The sequence below is a fragment of the Cnephaeus nilssonii genome, assembly GCF_951640355.1.
Source record: "Cnephaeus nilssonii genome assembly, chromosome: 12".
In the NCBI taxonomy this organism is placed as follows: Eukaryota; Metazoa; Chordata; class Mammalia; order Chiroptera; family Vespertilionidae; genus Cnephaeus; species Cnephaeus nilssonii.
In genome coordinates this window covers 60,919,902-60,939,419 of record NC_137083.1, presented here as the reverse complement: position 1 = coordinate 60,939,419, position 19,518 = coordinate 60,919,902, and the positions used below count along the sequence as shown (strand labels likewise).

Sequence of the window (19,518 nt, the reverse complement as noted above, 5' to 3'; positions counted from 1 at the left end):
TAATGCAATCCAGAGACCCAGTAAAAATGAGCTGCTACTGCATAACATACTGTTTTACTGCAAACTTATTTCCTTATAAGTAGAAAGAGTGCCTCCAAAACTAACAAAAAAAGTATAGTAAATACATGAACCAGTAACATAGTTGTTTAATATCATTGTCAAATATTAGGTGCTGTACATAATTATATGTGCTATACTTTTACATGACTGGCAATGTAGTAGGTTTGTTTATATCAGCATCACCACAAACATGCAAGTAATGTGTTGTGCTATCACATTATGACAGCTATGACATCACTAGGCAATAGGAATTTTTCAGCTTTATAATAATCCATCATATCTGGTCCATCATTGACCAAAACAGCATTATGTGGTGCATGACTACAGACACTGGGAATGACACGAAGTAAAGACTCCAGAATGCATTGATGTTTCTCTACCAGGCAGTCAACCTGGCGAGGTTCAAACTCCAAACTTTATCTCCTCCATGGTGAGCGGCAACTGAATTCTCTACTCAGTTCTTTCAGCTCAGAGCTACTATTGTTTGCCAGGTTTCCTAGAGTCTTCCCCTATATGTGCAGTTCATGGGCCAACCAAGGATTTTTGTAGTTTAATACCGATTTTGAGGCTCACCCATTTTGGCTCCCTCCTTTCCAGGATTTCCACCCTAAGTTTTCATCCCTCCTCCAATCTCAAACTGTGTTCTGAGCCCTCTGTCCAGGAAATACTACACCTTCCTGTGATCCCACCTGAGAATGGGGAACTGCCCTTAGGAGACTACCCAGAAATACCCAATCTCACCCAGCATAGAGCTGTTCAGGCATCAACTTCCCTCCAGTTTTTTGCCTCTTTTTCACAAATCACCAAAACTTCCAAATAGTTGTGGGTTTTCTTGTTTTTTTTTTGTGTTTTTTTTTTTGGGGGGGTGGGGGGGTGGGGGGGTGGGGGGATGATAATAGTTTTATACTGATTATACCATAATCATTATTTGCAAGAGGGCTAATATGACCAAGCTGCTCCACCACTGCAGGAAGCTCAACTGAATATTTTTGGATATTCCATTTTATCTTCTCTGTTAACATTTACATTACATCTTTTAGGTGTTTTTAGTGGGTACTCAAGAGATTACAGTATTTATCCTAATATTACCACAGTGAACAATATAAGAACCTTACATATGTAATTCTATTTTTCTCCCTCCTGCCCTTTAAGAAATTTAAATAAATAAATAATAAAATGCAATACTTCAATAGTCTCTTTTATAAAAATAAAAGGGATAAAAAGGATTCTTAATGTTACTTCCAGTTTCCACATTTAAGGATTTTTTTTTTCTTCAAACTTTGGAAGGATTTTTTGTTTAGGGTCAATTTGTTATTATACTATTAACAATCATAATCTATCAAATGCATATACCAGAGCATATATTAATTTTTTTTTAAATTTGTGTTACTTGGAATGCCATGATTTTTTTTTTAATTCAGAAAATATGAAATCTGTAAAGTCAGCAATGCCCAAAAAATATTCATTAAGGAAATAAATTCTGAGGCATATTTACTAGCAAAGGAAAAAATTACTTAAGTTTAGATGAAGACACTTACCCCTCTTCATTTTCTTTTAGTAAGCGACTGGCAATTCGGATCAGCATGCAGTAAGCAAATTGTGATTTGAGACCGGATTTTGTAAATTTATTTAACATCTTAGAAACAGCAAGGCGATCGTTCTTTTTAAGGTGATACAGGACTCCCAGTGCATGGTACTAAAGAACAAGAAAAAGAATGTAACATACAGAAAACTGAGTAGGAAGAAGACAAAATTACATGAAAGTAGAATCATATGGAACTAGATTTTTATAAAAAGATTCTCAAGGCCAAAAGTATACAGATAGAATAGCTTTTTTTTCCACAATGAGTCAAACACAGCCAAGACTGAAAGGATAATTTATCCCCAGAAGGTATAAATTTAGATTGGACAAGTATTAAGAAGGTAACATACAATCTGAAGGTACATCTGGCAGGTCAGCCTTGCCCCACTCATCCTCAGTACAAAGGTCTCACGTCCATGGCTTTACCAGTGTGGCAGGCCTTTGAGGAGCTTTACTGGTAAATCACCTGTGACCATGTCAGAAGTCAAGGGATCCATCTCCTGAAGAAGGCTTAAGGAGTGCACGGATATTATCATGGCACTTTGTATAAAAACACAATGGTGGAATTAGGAGAGTGAGATATTTCCCATGAGAAAAATAACTACTGTGTCTCCTCATAACTGAATATGCTAACATGAGAAGTTATAAACACAGAAAGGGGATAAATAAGTACCCTCTCAAACACAAATGGGGTACTTTACATGAAATTGCCAGTTAAGGATTTAATCTTGTTCCTTTTAATTAGGAGCAGCCTAATGAATATCAAAAGGAGATCTTTCCAACAAAATGGTACTAAAGTTTCATAATGTAAAAATTACTCTTTACTGTTGTTATAATGTTTACTATAATCAAGGCCTGAAAAGCCTGGAATTGAACATCCTTCTTCACAATTTATTTTTCAAATAAAGGATTGAAATGCACTGTGAAGGACCTTTGGAATGAGCCTCTCAAACTACTACTGAATATTAAGAAGTTTTCTCTAGCCTTCATACAGCTTCAATTGAACACTAGCAGGGCCTATGGTAGTAATCATAATTAGTGGGATACCTACTTGAGAATATGCACTCACAGGCTGCTTAATATTAGCCTTTAGCTAATACTCATTTTTTGGAAATCAATAAATTGCCCCTACAATGTAGGGTTAAAGAAAGCTGATCTTGAGACAGAAGCTAAAATGATTCAATATCCATACCTGGACCATAATATTATCACTTGTAGCAGCTTCTTGGGCTTCATTGACCCAGCGCTTAACTACATCATAGCTTATCTTCATCAGGTGCTAAGGGCAGAAAAAAAATGAGAATAGATAATGCATGGTCACTGCAAGTTTAGAAGCATGAGTTCCTTTTCCAAAAGACATTTCGAAAGAAAGAAAGAAAGAAAGAAAGAAAGAAAGAAAGAAAGAAAGAAAGAAAGAAAGAAAGAAACAACTTTGTAGCTTAATAAGTCTATTTCTAATAAAACCAAAAGTACTTTCTCTAAGATCCCCTAGAAAGGTGAGTAATGTATATGTCTGTAGGCCAAGAGAGATGAGTAAAAGAAAGTAAGAAGAGGGGAGGGACAAGAAGGGATGGATAATACTTAAATAATGTTAACAATATAAGTTTTACTTCGAGGAAACTCACCTAGAAAGAAAAAAAAATCAGAGAACCACTATATCCTCTTGGTCAATTATATTCCAGAACCAGATACTCCTGTGATTCAGATGATTGAATCCACTTATATATTAGGAATCAATGTTAATTAAATGCAGTGTGATAGATTTAAGTAATAAATTTTGTTTTGATAAAAAAGAGAAAGAAAAAGCTACTTCCTGGGAGAAAATTTAGAAGTGGGACAGGAGACTTTGGATTGAAGGACACTGTGGGCAACAAGGAAAGTAGAGAACCAAGAGGCAAGGGGTAGAAGTGCAGGTCATAACAGAAGATTTTAAAAGAGATTGAGAGCCCTGGCTGGGTAGCTCAGTGGGATAGAGCATCATCTTCTAGGCCAAGGCTGCAGGTTCAAATTAATTTGTCTCTCTCTCTTTCTTCCCCTCCCTCCCACCCTCCCTTCCTATCTAAAATAAATAATTTTTTTAAAAAAATAAGAGATCAACCCTGTCTTTCCCTCATCCATACCTCCCATCTTAAGTATGTGTAAAATATAACTTTCTGATTACCAAAACCTTACAAAACCATGAAAATTTCATGTTTTTAACTTAATTGCTCAATGCTCCCCTGGCAGATAAAACATTCTTGGATAAAGTAAGAGAGATATACACATATTTTTTAAATGTTTCATTTGTGAGAGAATCACTATGCTTTTGCAACTAGAAACTGTACCATGCATAAGAACTAGGCAGCCACTGTCTTGTTCACTTACTAAGGAAGATACCAATGCTGAGCTGGATACACTGGGGACTCTATCCACAATGGCCTGCTTCATGTATCTTTCAATGGCCTGCAGCAATGTTCCCTAATAAAATTCAGAGAGAAAAGTTGTTGAAGCAAAACATTTTCACGCTATTATTACCACTTCAAAATAATTTACGAAAACCAGTCATATATTAGTTTCTGTGTAAATATTTAGACTGCATTAAAAAGGATTAGCATATAATAGAGCAATCATAGCCCATCCAGCAGAACCCAGACAACGGAGTGGGAACTTCAAGGAGGGACATTTATATGTAAGGAAGACAAATAACTATTCAACAATGAAATAAACTGTCTTGAAGTGAAGAGCTCCAATTTGAAGAAATACATAAGCAGGGTTCAACCTACCAAGGTTGTTGTAAAGGAAACTCCTAGATGAGGACGAAAGGTGCTTTTGAAGTCCTGAATATTCCTCTATGGGAAAGGGATCTATTTTATGGATCCCAGAGAGTCTTATAAGTATAATCTCTGATTATTTTATATACATAATTAAATGTTTGATATACTACTATAGTGAGCTCTCAATACAAAATCCTCTGAAAATAAAGTTCTTTTTAATGTAAATGGAAGAAAGCTTAGCACTGGAAAGGTGCTGGCCTATGAAGATACGTAAACAGACTAAAAGTTTTTTAGCTAGAGAGTCCTATTACTAGCACTGGTATCGTCAAGTCTTATGTCACCAACTTAATACTAAAAACAAAAATAACCGCAATAAAATAGCTGAGTATTGTTTTATTAAAATATTAAAGCATTTCTATTATTCCTTCTAGAATCCAGATTTACCATTTGATCCTGCTCAAGTTTTAAAACTTGAGAGGATTACAAACATGTACCCATGCATTAGTATACCTGAAATATTATTCAATTTACTTATCAATGCTCAGCCTGCCCTCCATTTTAACCTTTCCTACTCACAGTTCCAAGAAATGGACAGCCTAACACACTATATACCCTCATCTCTCCAGATTAACAGACTGAGTCAGGTAAAACACCTGACTCAGATACAGGTGTATACAAGCTGCTGGGCTGGCTGATGACTAACCAGGTTCTCTTCCTTAACTATTTGAATGACAAGGCTTGAGCCTGGTAAATGATGGATCATAACAGTAAGTTTCTAAGAAATCTTGCCGCTGAATTCCTTTCTTGCGCTGGCATCTGGTTTTAAGTTTTACCTCAAATTCTGAGTGCTCTATATTCTGTAAGAACACTTCTTTTTAAAGCTAAATTCAAATGGTATTTTGTTTCCTGTAAGCAATGTGCCCTGGCTATAACAAAAGTCTATGAGGGCAAATAGAGAAAGAAATAGACTAATCTAAATAAACAAAAGGAAAAAACAATCGGAAAGAAAAGAAGCCTGGAACCACAAAAGCCTTCCTGGTGGTCCCGCTTCTCTCACACAGACATATCTCGGAGATACTGCAGGTTCCAGACCACGCAATAATGCAAATATCACAATAGAGCAAGTCACACGAATTTTTTTGGTTTCCCAGAGTATATAAAATCTATGTTTACACTATACTGTAGTCATTAAGTGTGTAAGAATAGCATTATGTCTAAATAAAAATGCAGTATCTGCGAAGCGCAATAAAACAAGGTGTGCCTGTTTCACAGAGTCAGACTAGGGAATCCTACTCACTTCACATGGCCTCCTGCAGATAAACAGAGACACCCCCTACCCCCCCACCCCCGCTTGACACCTCAGCAAAACAAGGAGAACTTACATCAGTGATTCTGCAGAGAGCCCTGATAGCCGGGCCTCGGTACACATCTTCCTTTCCTGTCATGTCCTTGGTGAGACTGAGAAAAATCAAATTAGTTACTGTGAGATCAATTAGAGTCAAGTCTTCCCTCTTGTGGAGTTCAGCCTTAGCTAATTCCACTTATCCCCATAATTATCTCAACACAGCTATTGAGTCAAAAAATATTTATTGTCCTTTTTGATTAAACATTAAAATTATTGGGTAGAAGACTGTTCTAAATCTTAAGAATACAGCAGTGAGCAAAACAAAGTCTTTGCCTTCATGGAGCTTATATTCTAGCGGTAACAGAGAGAAATAACCACACAAATCGTATTTTAGATACTGACAATTGGCATAAAAATTAAAGATGCTCAGCAGGCGTGGCTCAGTGGTTAAGCAATGACTTATGAACCAGGAGGTCACAGTTTGATTCCCGGTCAGGGCATATGCCCAGATTGCAGGCTCGATCCCCAGTGTGGGGCGTGCAGTAGGCAGCCGATCAATGATTCTCTCTCATCACTGGTACTGATGTTTCTGTCTCTCTCTCCCTCTCCCTTCCTCTCTGAAATCAATAAAAATATTTTTTTAAATAAAAAATAAAGATGAGCTCTCGGGCTGACATCTTGGCGAGGCAGCAGCACATCCCTGCTCTCCGAGTCCCGCGATGCCGCCCAAGGACAAGAAGAAGAAGAAAGATGCTGGGAAGGCAGCCAGGAAAGACAAAGACCCCGTGAACAAGTCGGGGGGCAAGGCCAAAAAAAAGAAGTAGCCCAAAGGCAAAGTTCGGGACAAGCTCAATAATCTGGTCGTGTTTGACAAAGCCACATATGACAAGCTCTGTAAGGAAGTTCCCAACTGCTAGCTTATAACCCCAGCTGTGGTCTCCGAGAAGCTGAAGATTGGCGGCTCCTTGGCCAGGGCAGCCCTTCGGGAGCTCCTTAGTAAAGGACTTATTAAACTAGTCTCAAAGCACAGAGCTCACGTGATTTACACCAGAAACACCAAAGGTGGGGACGCCCCAGCTGCTGGAGAAGATTCATGAACAATAGATCTCACCGGCAGTCCATTTTGAAAAATAAACCTTTATAAATAAATAAATAAATAAATAAATAAATAAATAAATAAGAGATAGTATTCAGAGCCCTGGGCTGAAATCTCCCCAAATCTTAAAAACCCACCATATCAGACATAACTCTAAAAGAAACTGACTGGCCCTGACATGGCAGAGGTGACACTGACACAGTGGGTAGCTCAGTTGGTTAGAGCATCGTCCTGCTACAGGAAGGCTGCAGGTTTAATACCTGGTCAGGGCACATACAAGAATCGACCAATGAATGTATAAACAAATAAAACGACAAATCGATGTTTCTTTTATTTCTCTCTCTCAAATCAATAAATTAAAAAAAAATAATTAAAGCAACTGACTGAAATGATGAGGTCACTCTCTCAGGCATGGCTTTCTAAAATAACAATTTTCAATGACTTTACACTTTTCTGCCTCATTTCAAAAACAGGCCAGAGTAGTGTGGACTGAGCTACTCAATTCCATGCCTACACTTTAAAGAGGTGTTTGGCCTTTCTGTTATTCACCCTATTGCCCTTCCTTCTCTCATCCTCGTGCACTGACACTACCCCCAACATGACTACCCATCTCCCTTGCTCAGCTCCCCTCATGTAATCAAAATGGCCACACCTCCAACATACTCCATTAGGACACCAAGAAGAGAAAGTTGTGAATAACTGTTAGTCCTTCAATTTCATTCTTTTTTCAATTATTAAAGTATTTCATTTATGTAACAGGTACACTTTCAAAATATTCATAAAGGTAAAAAAATATCAAGTCTAAATCTCCCCTCATGCACCCTAGCCTATATAGTACCACAGTTTTAAAAATATATGGAAAACCACAGAGACTTATTAAAATGCATGCTAATGGGTCTCCACTCTTCTGGTACCTTCCTTTTTTACTTAATAACATAACTTGAGAATCTGGCAGATTTTTAAAAAAATTTTAGGTATCTATATATTTTAAATAACCAAATGTATCTATTGATGACAGTACCATAGCCTGGCCTGCATCCTGGAAGAGAATTCCCAACCTAACAGGGTCCTATCTGCAGCCTACTACCTCAGTGAGTATTCAGTAGGCCAGTGGTCGGCAAACTGCGGCTCACGAGCCACATGCGGCTCGCGAGACGCGGTTTGCAGCTCTGTTGACTAATGAGTTTGCCGATCACTGACCTACGCTCTCGAGTCCAATAATTACAGGCTGTTGTTCCTTGTGATTAAGTCCCTATCCCAGTGATCGGCAAACTCATTAGTCAACAGAGCGGCAAACCGCGGCTCGTGAACCGCAGTTTGCCGACCACTGCAGTAGGCTATCCCATCATGGGGTGTCTGCTCCTAGAAGCAGAACATGGTAAAACTATTGGATCTCCTAGTCTTGAGCCACTGTCATGCCGCTTTTGCCATGAAATGCATGGCAATGTCGTATAGAACGCCATGGCAATAAATTAAGAATAACTGTGTACCACAACTTGGACTGCTGAAAGCCCCTTATTCATCCTATATTTTACAGTGGTTTTCCCCATGTAATTTTTTAAAAATTATATAATCAAATTTATCAATCTTTTCTTTCATTGTCCCTGGAATTTTAGTCAAAATTAACAAAGCTTTTCCTTACACCATTGTTAAAGAGGAATACACTCATGTTTTCTTCTAGTACTTGTCTGGTTTTACTTTTTAATTTATATTTCCTATCCATTTAGAGCTTATTCATGTGTATGATGTAAAATGTGGATCTGATTTTAACTTTTCCAAGTGGCTACTCAGTTGTCCCAGCATCATGTATTGAAAAATACAAGTTTACCCCAGTGAGTAGAGAGAGAGAGGCCACCTTTGTCATATACTAAATTTCCATGTATATTTGGGACTAATTCTGTACTTTCCATTTGTATCAGAGAATTCTGGAAAATGCAGATCAGCATGGCAGAGGTGAAACATTACAAAGTCATCAGATATTTTATTCCAGTGGTGTATCTGTCTATTCATGTGTCAGTACCACCACACTGTTTTCACTTTACAGGCCTTAATATTTACAGACTGGGAGAATTAATCCTCCCTCATGGTTTTCCTTTTCCAGTTATCTCCTACCTGTTTGCTTTTCCACATGAACTTTAGTATCAAATTTTCTAACTCCATAATAAAGCCTATTTTTTTTTACTGGGATTACAATGAATTTATAAATTAATTTAGGGAGGATTAAAATCTTTATAATGTTGACCTATTCAAAAACAGCAGGTATCTTTACATTTGTTCAAGTATACTTTGAATCTTTCAGGGCTTAAAATTTTTTTACTTCATATAATTTTTGTGCATTTATTGCCAAAATTATTCCTAAGTATTTAATCTTATGTGTTGTTGTAGTGGGGTTCTGTGTGTTGTTTGTTTACATGAAGGCTACTGATTTTTGTATGTTAACTTTATGTCCTATGGGAATATATCAATGTCATTGGAATACCTGAAGAAGAGGAGAAAAGGGATTGGTGCCAAAAATAAATTTTTTAAAGAAATAATGTTTGAAAACTTCCAAATTTGGAGAAAGACATAACTTTCTGGTTTCAAGCAGCTTAGTGAATCATATACAAAACAAACGCAAAGAATTCCACACCCAAGTACCTAACAAAACTGCTGAAACCAAAAATAAAGGAAAACTCTTGACAGCAGTAGGAAAAAATGGCACATTACAGATAGGGGAACTTATCTGAAAATACTGTAGATTTTTCATCAGAAAACACAGATGTCAGAAGACAATGAATGGGACACCATCTTTTAAATGCTGAAACAGAAGAAACTGACAACCCAGAATTCCATAGCTACTAAAAATATTTTTTAGGAGTAAAAGTGAAATAAAGACTTACTTCCTCAGATGAAGGTAAACGAAGAGTATTTGTCACAATTATTAAATGAAATATTTCTAAGAAAATATTAAATTAAGTGTTCCAGGCTGAAGGGAAATGATACTAGAATGATCCCTAGAGCGATCAATACAATTTTACAGGAGTGAAAGAAAACAAAAAAACCTGTCAACCCAGAATGCTGTGCCCAGCAAAAGAGCTTTTAAAAACAGGAGGCTGTCCTAGCTGGTTTGACTCAGTGGATGAGTGTTGGCCTGCGGAATGAAGGGTCCCAGGTTCGATCCTGGTCAAGGGCACACACCTGGGTTGCAGGCTCGATCCCCAGTGAGGGGCGTGCAGGAGGCAGCCAATCAATGATTCTCTCTCCTCATTGATGTTTCTATCTCTCTCCTTCTTCATTTCTCTCTGAAATCAATAAAAAAAATGTTTAAAAAACAAAAAGCAAACAGGAGGCTTATTTTACTTATTCCTCTTTGTTCTCAGTTGGGATTATTTCACTGAATTATCTTCAAACTCATTGACCCTTTCCTCTGACAAAGCCATTCTGTTATTGAGGCCAGTCAATGACTTTTATTTCACATATTGTACTTTTGAGAAGGCTAAAAAGGGCTAATTCCAATGGAACCCTGATATTTGGGGGATAGCAAGTGGAATCCATGCCAGCAAGCTCAGTGTCTATTCTTGATAACCTATAATTAAGTCACTACCTCTTTCCCAGAAGCTGGTCTTGCAGAACCTGTTGCAGAGGCCATAAAACTGTGAACAGTGCACTGCCCTGGAGGGAGGGTTATTAACGCTGGCTCCAGGCCAGACCATCAGATATGGCCTAGAGACCCCCAACACCTGGGGGCCTTCTTGCAAGGCCCCGAAAAGGACCGGAAGCATTATCCATATTTGTGGGACAAAGACCACAGGGAGATATAAAGGAAAGCCCCCCGCATGTTTCTTCACTCAGATTTGGAAGGCTATTCCCTGAGTCCGTGGCATATTAAACAGTGTCCCTCCTTTTCTTTAAAGCGTCGCTTGGTTTTTCTTTGGTCTTCTGCAACACTTTGTCATTTCTAAAATTTTCATTTAGTTCTTTTTACATATAGCTCTCTGCTAAGAATTACTTTCTATTCATCTTAAGAGTGTTCACCTTTATGGAGCATGGCTGCACTAGCTGCTTTAAAGTTTTTACCCCCAAATCTAGGTAATTTGGGGGTTGGCATCTATTGATTGCCTTTTCTCTTGAGAATTGGTCAGTCTTTCCAGGTTGACTAATATTGGATTATAGCTGGACATTTTTAATATTGTCAGGAGACTGGGTCCTGTTAAAAGTCTCTGAGGAATGTTGCCTTTTGTTTCAGCAAGCATTCCACCCAGTTAGCTTCAGATCACAAGTTCTGCCTGGCCTTTTGTGCATGTCATTGCTCCCATACTCTGTCTCTCAAGGACTCCTTTTCCCAGTTCTTCTAGTCAGGCATATGGGATTCTCTCAGTTTTAGCTCCCTGTACATCTGCACAAATCTGTGCAAGTAGGTCCTGAAGACATAGAAGTAGAAGACCAAAAAAAAAAAATTAAAAATGTGGATTTTCCCCCAATCTTCACACAAAGGTTCCCTTTCCTCAGGGACAGATTTCATCTTGGTTTTTAGGTGTCTGCAATACTACTCAGACCACAGTAAAGTTGTTTCACAATTGGGGCTGGCCTCAGGGCAGGACCCGAAAGTAAACAGAGAAAAACTAAAACAAACAAGGATTCTCCCCCATGCTCTTCGGCTTATAGGGGCCTTTCTCCACCTGGTGCTCAGGCCAAAGAGATGGGCTTCTCTCTGTCTTTGTTGACCCTGTCAATATACAGTTCCCCTGTTTAGCCTGCCCTTGGGTCAAACCCAGAGTATGAAGAGGAAAAATAACCATGAAACTCACTGTTACCATCTTGGTTATTCATTAATTACTGTTTTTTCTCCCCAAATTCACCTGCTATTACTGTATTCCCTTTTCAGGGGCCTTCGGTATCTGCTTTTTGTACTTTAATCCAGTCGACTTGTTGTAATCACGGGAGAGTTAGCCTGCAGTGTCCTTACTCGATCTCAGCTAGAATTAGAAGTCCCCCAGCTTTCCCTTTTATTCATAGTTACTCATTTTATTAGGCTTTGGAGAAGGAAGTTTTAAGACTTGGCATAATATTCATCATCATTTCTCAAAAATCTTCCACAATTTCATTTTAAAAGAGAATAGGTATTAATCCAAATAAATCAGGGCAGTCTCCTTGTCAACTGGGCATGAGAGGGAAGGGAAGCGGCATACAGAAAGGTTCTCAACACCCATAAAACCCACCGTGATGATTAATTTTATGTCTTAACTGGACTGGGCTAAGGGAAGCCCAGAAAGCTGGCGACCATTCAAGTAGAAAAGCTGTTTCAGGCTGGAATATCTCTTTCCAAGTAAGCGGATGAACTTAGCTTCTTATTCCCTCAGGAACCTCAGACTATTGTCCTCCTCCTACCCAAATCCTCACAGTATCCCAACAATTGACTTCAAAACTGCCTGCCAGACAACAGTTTCTACAATCAATATATTTCCTCCTAAATCATGGTTTATGAACTGTTCATTTATTTTCTGAGACTATGGATGTAACCTATCACACACTGATACCCAAGCCCCAGCCACTGCTACTCCCTAATGTGAGTGACAGATCCTTCCTCAAAACTCAATTCCGGATTCTAAGCAATCTTCAGGTGCATCTTTCCTGGGTTGTCTCATCAGACAGGGGTAAAGTGTGATGACCAGACTGTTAATATAGATGACCATCCTTACCTAACCAAATCTCATGTTTTTGTTTGTTTTTAAATGAGTTATACTTTATACATAATAAAAATGCACAGCTTAAGTGCTCAGTTAGATGTCTTTTAGCAATAGTGATCACTCATGTAACCTCCACTCAAAATAAAACACTGAGCAATTCCATCATCTCAGAAAATTCTCTCATGCCTACTTCCAGTCAATTCCCCCCAACCCACCAGACTTCTGGTTTCTATCACCAAAGCTGGGTTTTGGCTGGTCTTAGAATTACATAAATAGAATCACCTGTTTTCTTTTGTTCCAACATAATGTTTAGACATTTATTCGTGTTGTTGCCCGAATAAGCAATTTGTTCCTTTTTATTGCCGAGGAGTAGTCCACTGTATTAATATACCACAATTTGTTTACCCATTAGCCTGTTGATGAACTTTTGGGTTGTTTCCAGTTTAAGGCAACCACAAATAAGGATTATAAATAATCAGCTTCTAGTCTTTTCTGTGACCATATATTTTTATTTTTGTTGTGTAAAATCTAGCAATGGGATTACTGGTCACAGAGCAGGTATATGTTTAAGAAATGGGTAAAGTTTTTCTAAGACAATTGTGCCATTTTACTGTGGACAAAAAAGGGGGTTCTATGGAAATTAACCTCACAGGGTGATCTGATCGTAAATTCCTAATTGGGCAGGTCATGGTGAATAGTCATGCCCCAGGCATATAACTTTCTAATAAAAAGTTTTTCTTGCGTTGACTCATGAACCAGGAGGTCATGGTTTGATTCCCAGTCAGGGCACATGCCCAGGTGTCAGGCTAGATCCCGGTGGGGGACATGCAGGAGGCAGCTGATCGATTTTTCTCTCATCATTGATGTTTCTATCTCTCTCTCCCTCTCCCTTCCTCTCTCTGGGGAAAAAAAGAAAAGAAAAAGGATTTATCTTTGCTTTAAGCAAGCCTGGCCATTGTTTCTGTCCATCTAGGTTAACACATCTTTAAAATAAGCCTAACCGCCCTCAAGAGAGCACATAATCTTGAAAACTGTCCTATAATGCAATCCCCACCTTGCTCTCTCCCACCTTCCTGTACTCTAGCAGTGGAGAACCTTTCTTCTGCCAAGGACCATTTGGGTATTTATAACATCATTGGCTTAATATAATTCACTTCATATAAATTTATATTGCTATGAAAAAAGCTCCTAGATTTATTGAATTTTGAGTCCCACTTGTGGTTGCCTTGGCAGGGGCAGACCAAATGATTTCAGGGACCTTATACAGTCCTCGGCCCGAACGTTCCCCACCCCTGACGTAATCTTCCTTACTTGCCCACCTTAATTTCAAACGCATAAAAGAAACTGCAAGACTGTTATTCTCTGAAGCAGTGATTTTTCAACTGATATGCCATAAGAATTTTTAAAATATGCAATATCTGATTATTTAGTCAGGGGTACTGACCTCTTTGCCCTTAGATCATAAAAAAAAATGACAACAGCCAACACAACAGCTGTCCAGTGTCAATGAATCAAAATTATACCCTTTTTCTTTAAATTACACCTATTTGTATTGTCTGATGGGCAAAAGTATATTTTTTTGGTGTGGCGCAGAATTTTAGTAGTTTATGTGTGCCATGAGATGAAAACGGTTGAAAATCACTGCTCTGGGGCATTTACAATCATGCTCCCCCGCAAATGTCAGCAGTTTGGCTCAAATAAACTTATAAAAATTCTCTACACAGTTTGAATGTTCTTACATCAACACTACATTCCCACCTACAATGTATGAGCGTTTCAACTGTTCCATATACCTGATAGTGAAGCAGGCTTTTTGATTTTGGTATTGCCAGGCTTTGTTATTTCAATCATTTTAGTGGGTATAGAATAATATCTCATTGAGGTTTTAAATTGCATTTCCCTCACAATTATTTATATTAAGTATATTTCCATGTGCTTATTGGCCATCTATATACTAGTATATTCAGTTGTGAAGGGCATGCCTTCAGGTTTTTTTAATCTCCTTGGTTTCTTACCAAACTAACGCAATTAACGGCCATCGACTATATTAGTTTTCTACATCTGCTGTAACAAATGACCACAATCAGAGTCTAAAAACAACAAAAATGTTTTATTTTATAGTTCTGTGGGCTAGAAGTCCAACATAGGTCTCACTGGGCTAAAATAAAATCATGTGTCAGCAGGGCTACATCCCTCTCATAGGCAAAATTAACCCGTACATACATCTTCACCCCATCCCCAGAATCTCCCAAATCTCAACATATCACAGTGTGGATGAAAAGGGGCCACATACTACACCTGACAAGCTCAGGGGAGACTTCAGTGGTAGCCTTAAAAATTCAAAGACCTAAAGTAACTACATAGGATGGTCTGAAATTAAACTTTCTAACTAAAAGCAATTTATGATGGGTACTCATGTCCTAGAGCAGTATTTTATCCTAACAAAGATCAATCTTCACCTTTTTTTTTTTTTTTTTTTAGAGTGGAAGGGAAGGGGAAAGACAGAGAGAGTAACATCATTATGAGAGAGATACATCGATTGATTGCCTCTCACATACATCCCAACCCAGCTCGGGATCCAGCCTGCAACCAAGGAATGTGCCCTTGATCAGAACTGATCCCACGACCCTTCAGTCCTCGGGCTAACGCTCTAACTATTGAGCAAAACCGGCTAGGGCAGTAGCCTGTCTCTTTTTGCATCTAGGATAACATGCCTTTGGAATTACAAAGTAATTTCCTTCCCCCTCCATATTCCTCAAAACACAACCACCATACCAGAGCAGAGACCACACATCCTCTCACTGTTACTGTTATGGTGTTGTTGATTGTTAACTATCCTGTACCCACCTATGGAAAAGAAATGTCTCTCATTTTACTGTTTATCCAATTCCAGAGGTACCTCCTCCACCGCTTTCCTTTCTCCCACCTCCCTAATCTATCACCAATGGATTTCATGTAACCCACTTACACCTCCCTTAATGATTGTCATGTATAAAATAAGGTGCAAAACTGCCATTTTCCGGAGTATTTTCTCAGTATGTTGAGGTGTTACTCCCTGGCAGTAATTGTCAGTTTGGCTCAAATAAACTCACAAAAATTCTTACAGCTTTGGATTTTTCTTATGTTGACATTCACTTGGCATAGCAGGATCCTGAAGAAGCCCACCCAGACCACCTTGCTGAACTAGACTCAACGAGGTACCAGCAGGGGCCCCTTGTGACCTACCAGCTCCTAATTTTGCATCGGGTGGACTTGGGCGAGTTTTGCTTGGAATTCCAGACCTCCCTGTCTTAAAGTAAGAGACCCTGATTTTATTTGAGCTGCCTTATTTTTTTTGTTGTTGTTTTCAATCCTCAAGGTGGAACTAAAGGTTAAGGGTTGCGAGGACCCAGGCAAAGGCAGGACTGAAGGAAAAATGGGTGGCTGGTTTTTAACTTTGGCTATTCCATTGGAATTGCTTTCTGAGAGTCTGAACAAAAACCTTTTGCTGACAAATGACAGCCTGAACTTGTTCTTCTCTGAAGATAAAGGGCACATACTCACTCCAGCCTGAATCTCGGATATTCATAGTTGACTAAGAATCTTTGTAGAGGTGTCAGGGGGCATTACCCATGACATGCAGGAGCCCCATAGGTAATTCCAACTCAACTGTAATTAAATTGACTTGTCCAGGGATGCACTTGTCTAGGTTGGTCACCTAGCACTCTGAGTCCTCACAGCTGTATTAGACAGCTGGGGAGAGAAACAAAAGCACATAAGAGGTTTGATGTAGCTCCAGAGGTGAGATCCCTGTGGAACTCAACCAATAAACAGCACACTTAGACCCACTACACCAAGCATGTCAAACTCAAAGGCTAACTAACATGGACCAAATAAACAAGGTTTAAGTTTATGTGGGCCGCAAAAAAACAAAAGCTTCAATTTTCATAGAAACGTAGGTTTATTTCGATAGAGACATGATGAATACAAAGGGCTGCAATAAATAAGTCATCGTTAACATAAGAGGACATTTTAATAAAAATTAATATTTTTTCTTTAACATTAACTTACCAGACACTGAATAACTGCACAAATTCATAAGCATAATGCAAATAAACCTATTTTTCTTGTTCTCCAAAAGCAAAATATTTCCTGTTGTGCACACCAAACAAGTCAGTACAAGACTAATGACATGGCAATCGCCTGCTAAAATATTCGCTGCTAGTATTAGTGGAGAGAAATGGTGTGCCTGCACATAAGGCGCGTAAAGAAAATGAATGCAACACGATTATAGTAATCAGTCATTAGCGGACGTTATAGTTCGTTATTAATAATTATGTATAACAGGATATTGTAAAATTTAAGTTACAAAATTTTTTACATAGCGTTATATTGGCTGGGCCGCAAAAATATTCGTTGTGGGCCACATGCGGCCCACGGACCGCAAGTTTGACATGCTTGCACTACACACTATCCCTAGAGATTTATTCAGAGTCTACAGCTCCCAAAATAATGCCTTGGCCAATGTGGCTCAGTTGGTTGGAGCATCATTCCATACACCAAAAGATCATGGGTTCGATTCCCAGTTAGAGCACATACCCAGGTTGTGTTTTCGATCCCCAGTTGTTCGGGCATGTACAGGAGGCAACCAACCGATATTTCTCTCTCACACCTCTCTAAAATAAATAAAAACATATCCTCACGTGAGGACTAAACAAACAAACAAACAAACAAAAAACTGAAAGGCCAGAAACTCTCAAACCCCAGACTCCATTAATACACCTGGTAGGAAGCCTTTACTTGTGAATACTTAACAGAAATCAGAGTATTTAACTAGAAATGATATCAACTTAAAATGGCCAAAAATGCAGTTTTCTTTAGGCACTTAATTTTGCATGCAAAATTAGAAAATGCCGGCTCTAAAATTAAACTGAATGAATGGAAAACATATCTTGATTAGGAAATTGGAAGCTTCTAGGAAGAGCATAGATAAATTGTTTTTAAAAGAAATAAGAAATTTTAGAGACTGGCTCTGAACTAAAGAAGGCTTTTGAAGCTAATAAATGCCAACTTCTCATTCTTCCACCTTCCACAGCTCCACTATATTTGCTCTCTGAGCTTCCTTGTCCTGACTTACCTACCCCTCCCTTCCTCCTTCCCTTCTATCTCCTCTGTATCTCCTGCACTAGCACTCTCCACTGACCTAAGGGGAAATGAGAATAGGAATTCAGACAAGGATAATCCAGGGATTCTAGCAGCTCCTTTTGCAGAAAATCTGGTCTCTGGCAGAGAGGAACCAGCAACTGTTCCCTGATTTTCTCCAGGACACTGATGGGTTTGTAAAGGAATTTAATTTAACTGTTAGAACATGTAATCCTGGCTATTCTGACCTATTCCAATTAATATGCCTACTGGTTTCTGGCAACAGAACTGCTAAATACGGTCTGCTGGGAAACTACAGAGGAATCTGTAGAAAGCCAGGTCACCTTAAAAAGGACTATAGGAAGCTGAAATAGGATTTATAAAGAGAAAATTTAAAAAGAGAGAGAAACAAGCACAGGTTTGCTCTAAGGGTGTTTCCCCTTCTCTTTACTGATAGTTTAAGAAAAATTAAAACTTACCATAAAAAGGGGGGAATTACTAAGGTCCTTGAAATACTGGGGCTACTTTATCTGTTCTAACCACACCTAAGATGGAGTAAAGCTTCTGTGCAAATGGTAGGGATATCTAATCAACCAATGTCTGTTTTTTTTTTCTTTTTTATTGATTTCAGAGAGGAAGGGAGAACCTGTCCCCTTCTAACTAGTGAATGTTACGGAAATATACATATATTTGCTGATCAAATCTGCTTCAATTCACCTGATAGGGCAGGATTTTCTTCAAACCAATGATGCCCACTATCCTTTTTCCAGGAGGGTGAAGTGTATTTAGAAGTAAATAAATCAGATACTGAACCAATTGGGAAAATAATGATTTTAAAGAAACCTCCCTCCACAAGGGGAACTGAATGCTTGTTACAGGACATTCCAATGCAACTACAGGCCTTTTCCAATCACCAATATTCTATATGCACAAGCTGGAATTAAGCCCAATATACAAGATTACTTTTTTAAAGGGGCTTACAATTCCATGCAAGAGCCACTATAATTTTCCTATCCTTCCAATAAGGAAACTCAAAGACGGGAGATTAGTAGAAAATCTCATAGCTATAAATAAAACAATTATTCCCAAACATCCCGTGGTTCCAAATTCACATAACCTATTATCAGCTATGCCTGTGGACTGCCAACAGCTTTCAGCAATAGATTTGTGTAGTGCCTTTTTCAGCATTCCAGTAGAAAAAGACAGTCAATACGTCTTTGCTTTCACCTGGGAAGATTACAAGTTTACTTAAACAGTAATGCCTTAGAGATATACAAAGAGTCCCACCTATTTCTCTTAGATATTAAAAGCTTATTTAAATGATGTTAAATTTTTTTCTAAAGATTTTACAAGATTTCACTCTAATCTAATATGTGAATAATTTACTTGTATGCTCTAGGACAGTGGTTGGCAAACTCACTAGTCAACAGAGCCAAATATCAACAGTACAACGATTGAAATTTCTTTTGAGAGCCAAATTTTTTAAACTTAAACTTCTTCTAATGCCACTTCTTCAAAATAGACTCGCCCAGGCCGTGGTATTTTGTGGAAGAGCCACACTCAAGGGGCCAAAGAGCCGCATGTGGCTCTCGAGCCACAGTTTGCCGACCACGGACCTTGGCCATCTCATCTCTAAAAATGGGCTACTAATTAACCCTGAAATATTCAGAGGAATCCTATCTTTTCCTCTTCCAAAACAAAGAAAGCAAGCTTAGAGGATTCCTGGGTTTGACTGGATATTGTCACAATTGGGTTCCAAATTTTTCATTAATGGCCCAGCCTCTATATATCAAAGTCAAATTGACCTGACCCAATTCAGTGTAACCCAGAAGGGAAACAAGCTATAAAATACCTAAAGAATTATCTAAAACTCCCACTCTGGGACAGCTTAATTA

At 38.5% G+C, this 19,518-nt stretch overlaps 1 protein-coding gene and 1 pseudogene across 2 annotated transcripts in view; one reads left to right on the top strand and one right to left on the bottom strand.

Annotated features, from left to right (window-relative positions):
* The window catches only part of COPG2 (COPI coat complex subunit gamma 2), a 183,902-nt gene that overhangs the window by 133,184 nt on the left and 31,200 nt on the right, over window positions 1-19,518 (bottom strand). The window contains exons 6-9 of the mRNA XM_079786091.1: window positions 5,778-5,853; window positions 4,007-4,099; window positions 2,835-2,921; window positions 1,599-1,756 (exon numbers count right to left, since the gene is read on the bottom strand). Coding sequence (XP_079642217.1) covers window positions 1,599-1,756; window positions 2,835-2,921; window positions 4,007-4,099; window positions 5,778-5,853 — 414 coding nt within the window. The remainder of the gene's footprint in view (window positions 1-1,598; window positions 1,757-2,834; window positions 2,922-4,006; window positions 4,100-5,777; window positions 5,854-19,518) is intronic.
* Window positions 5,999-7,469, top strand: LOC307108265 (small ribosomal subunit protein eS25-like; annotated as a pseudogene). Its single transcript has one exon. The product of its transcript is annotated as a small ribosomal subunit protein eS25-like (transcript).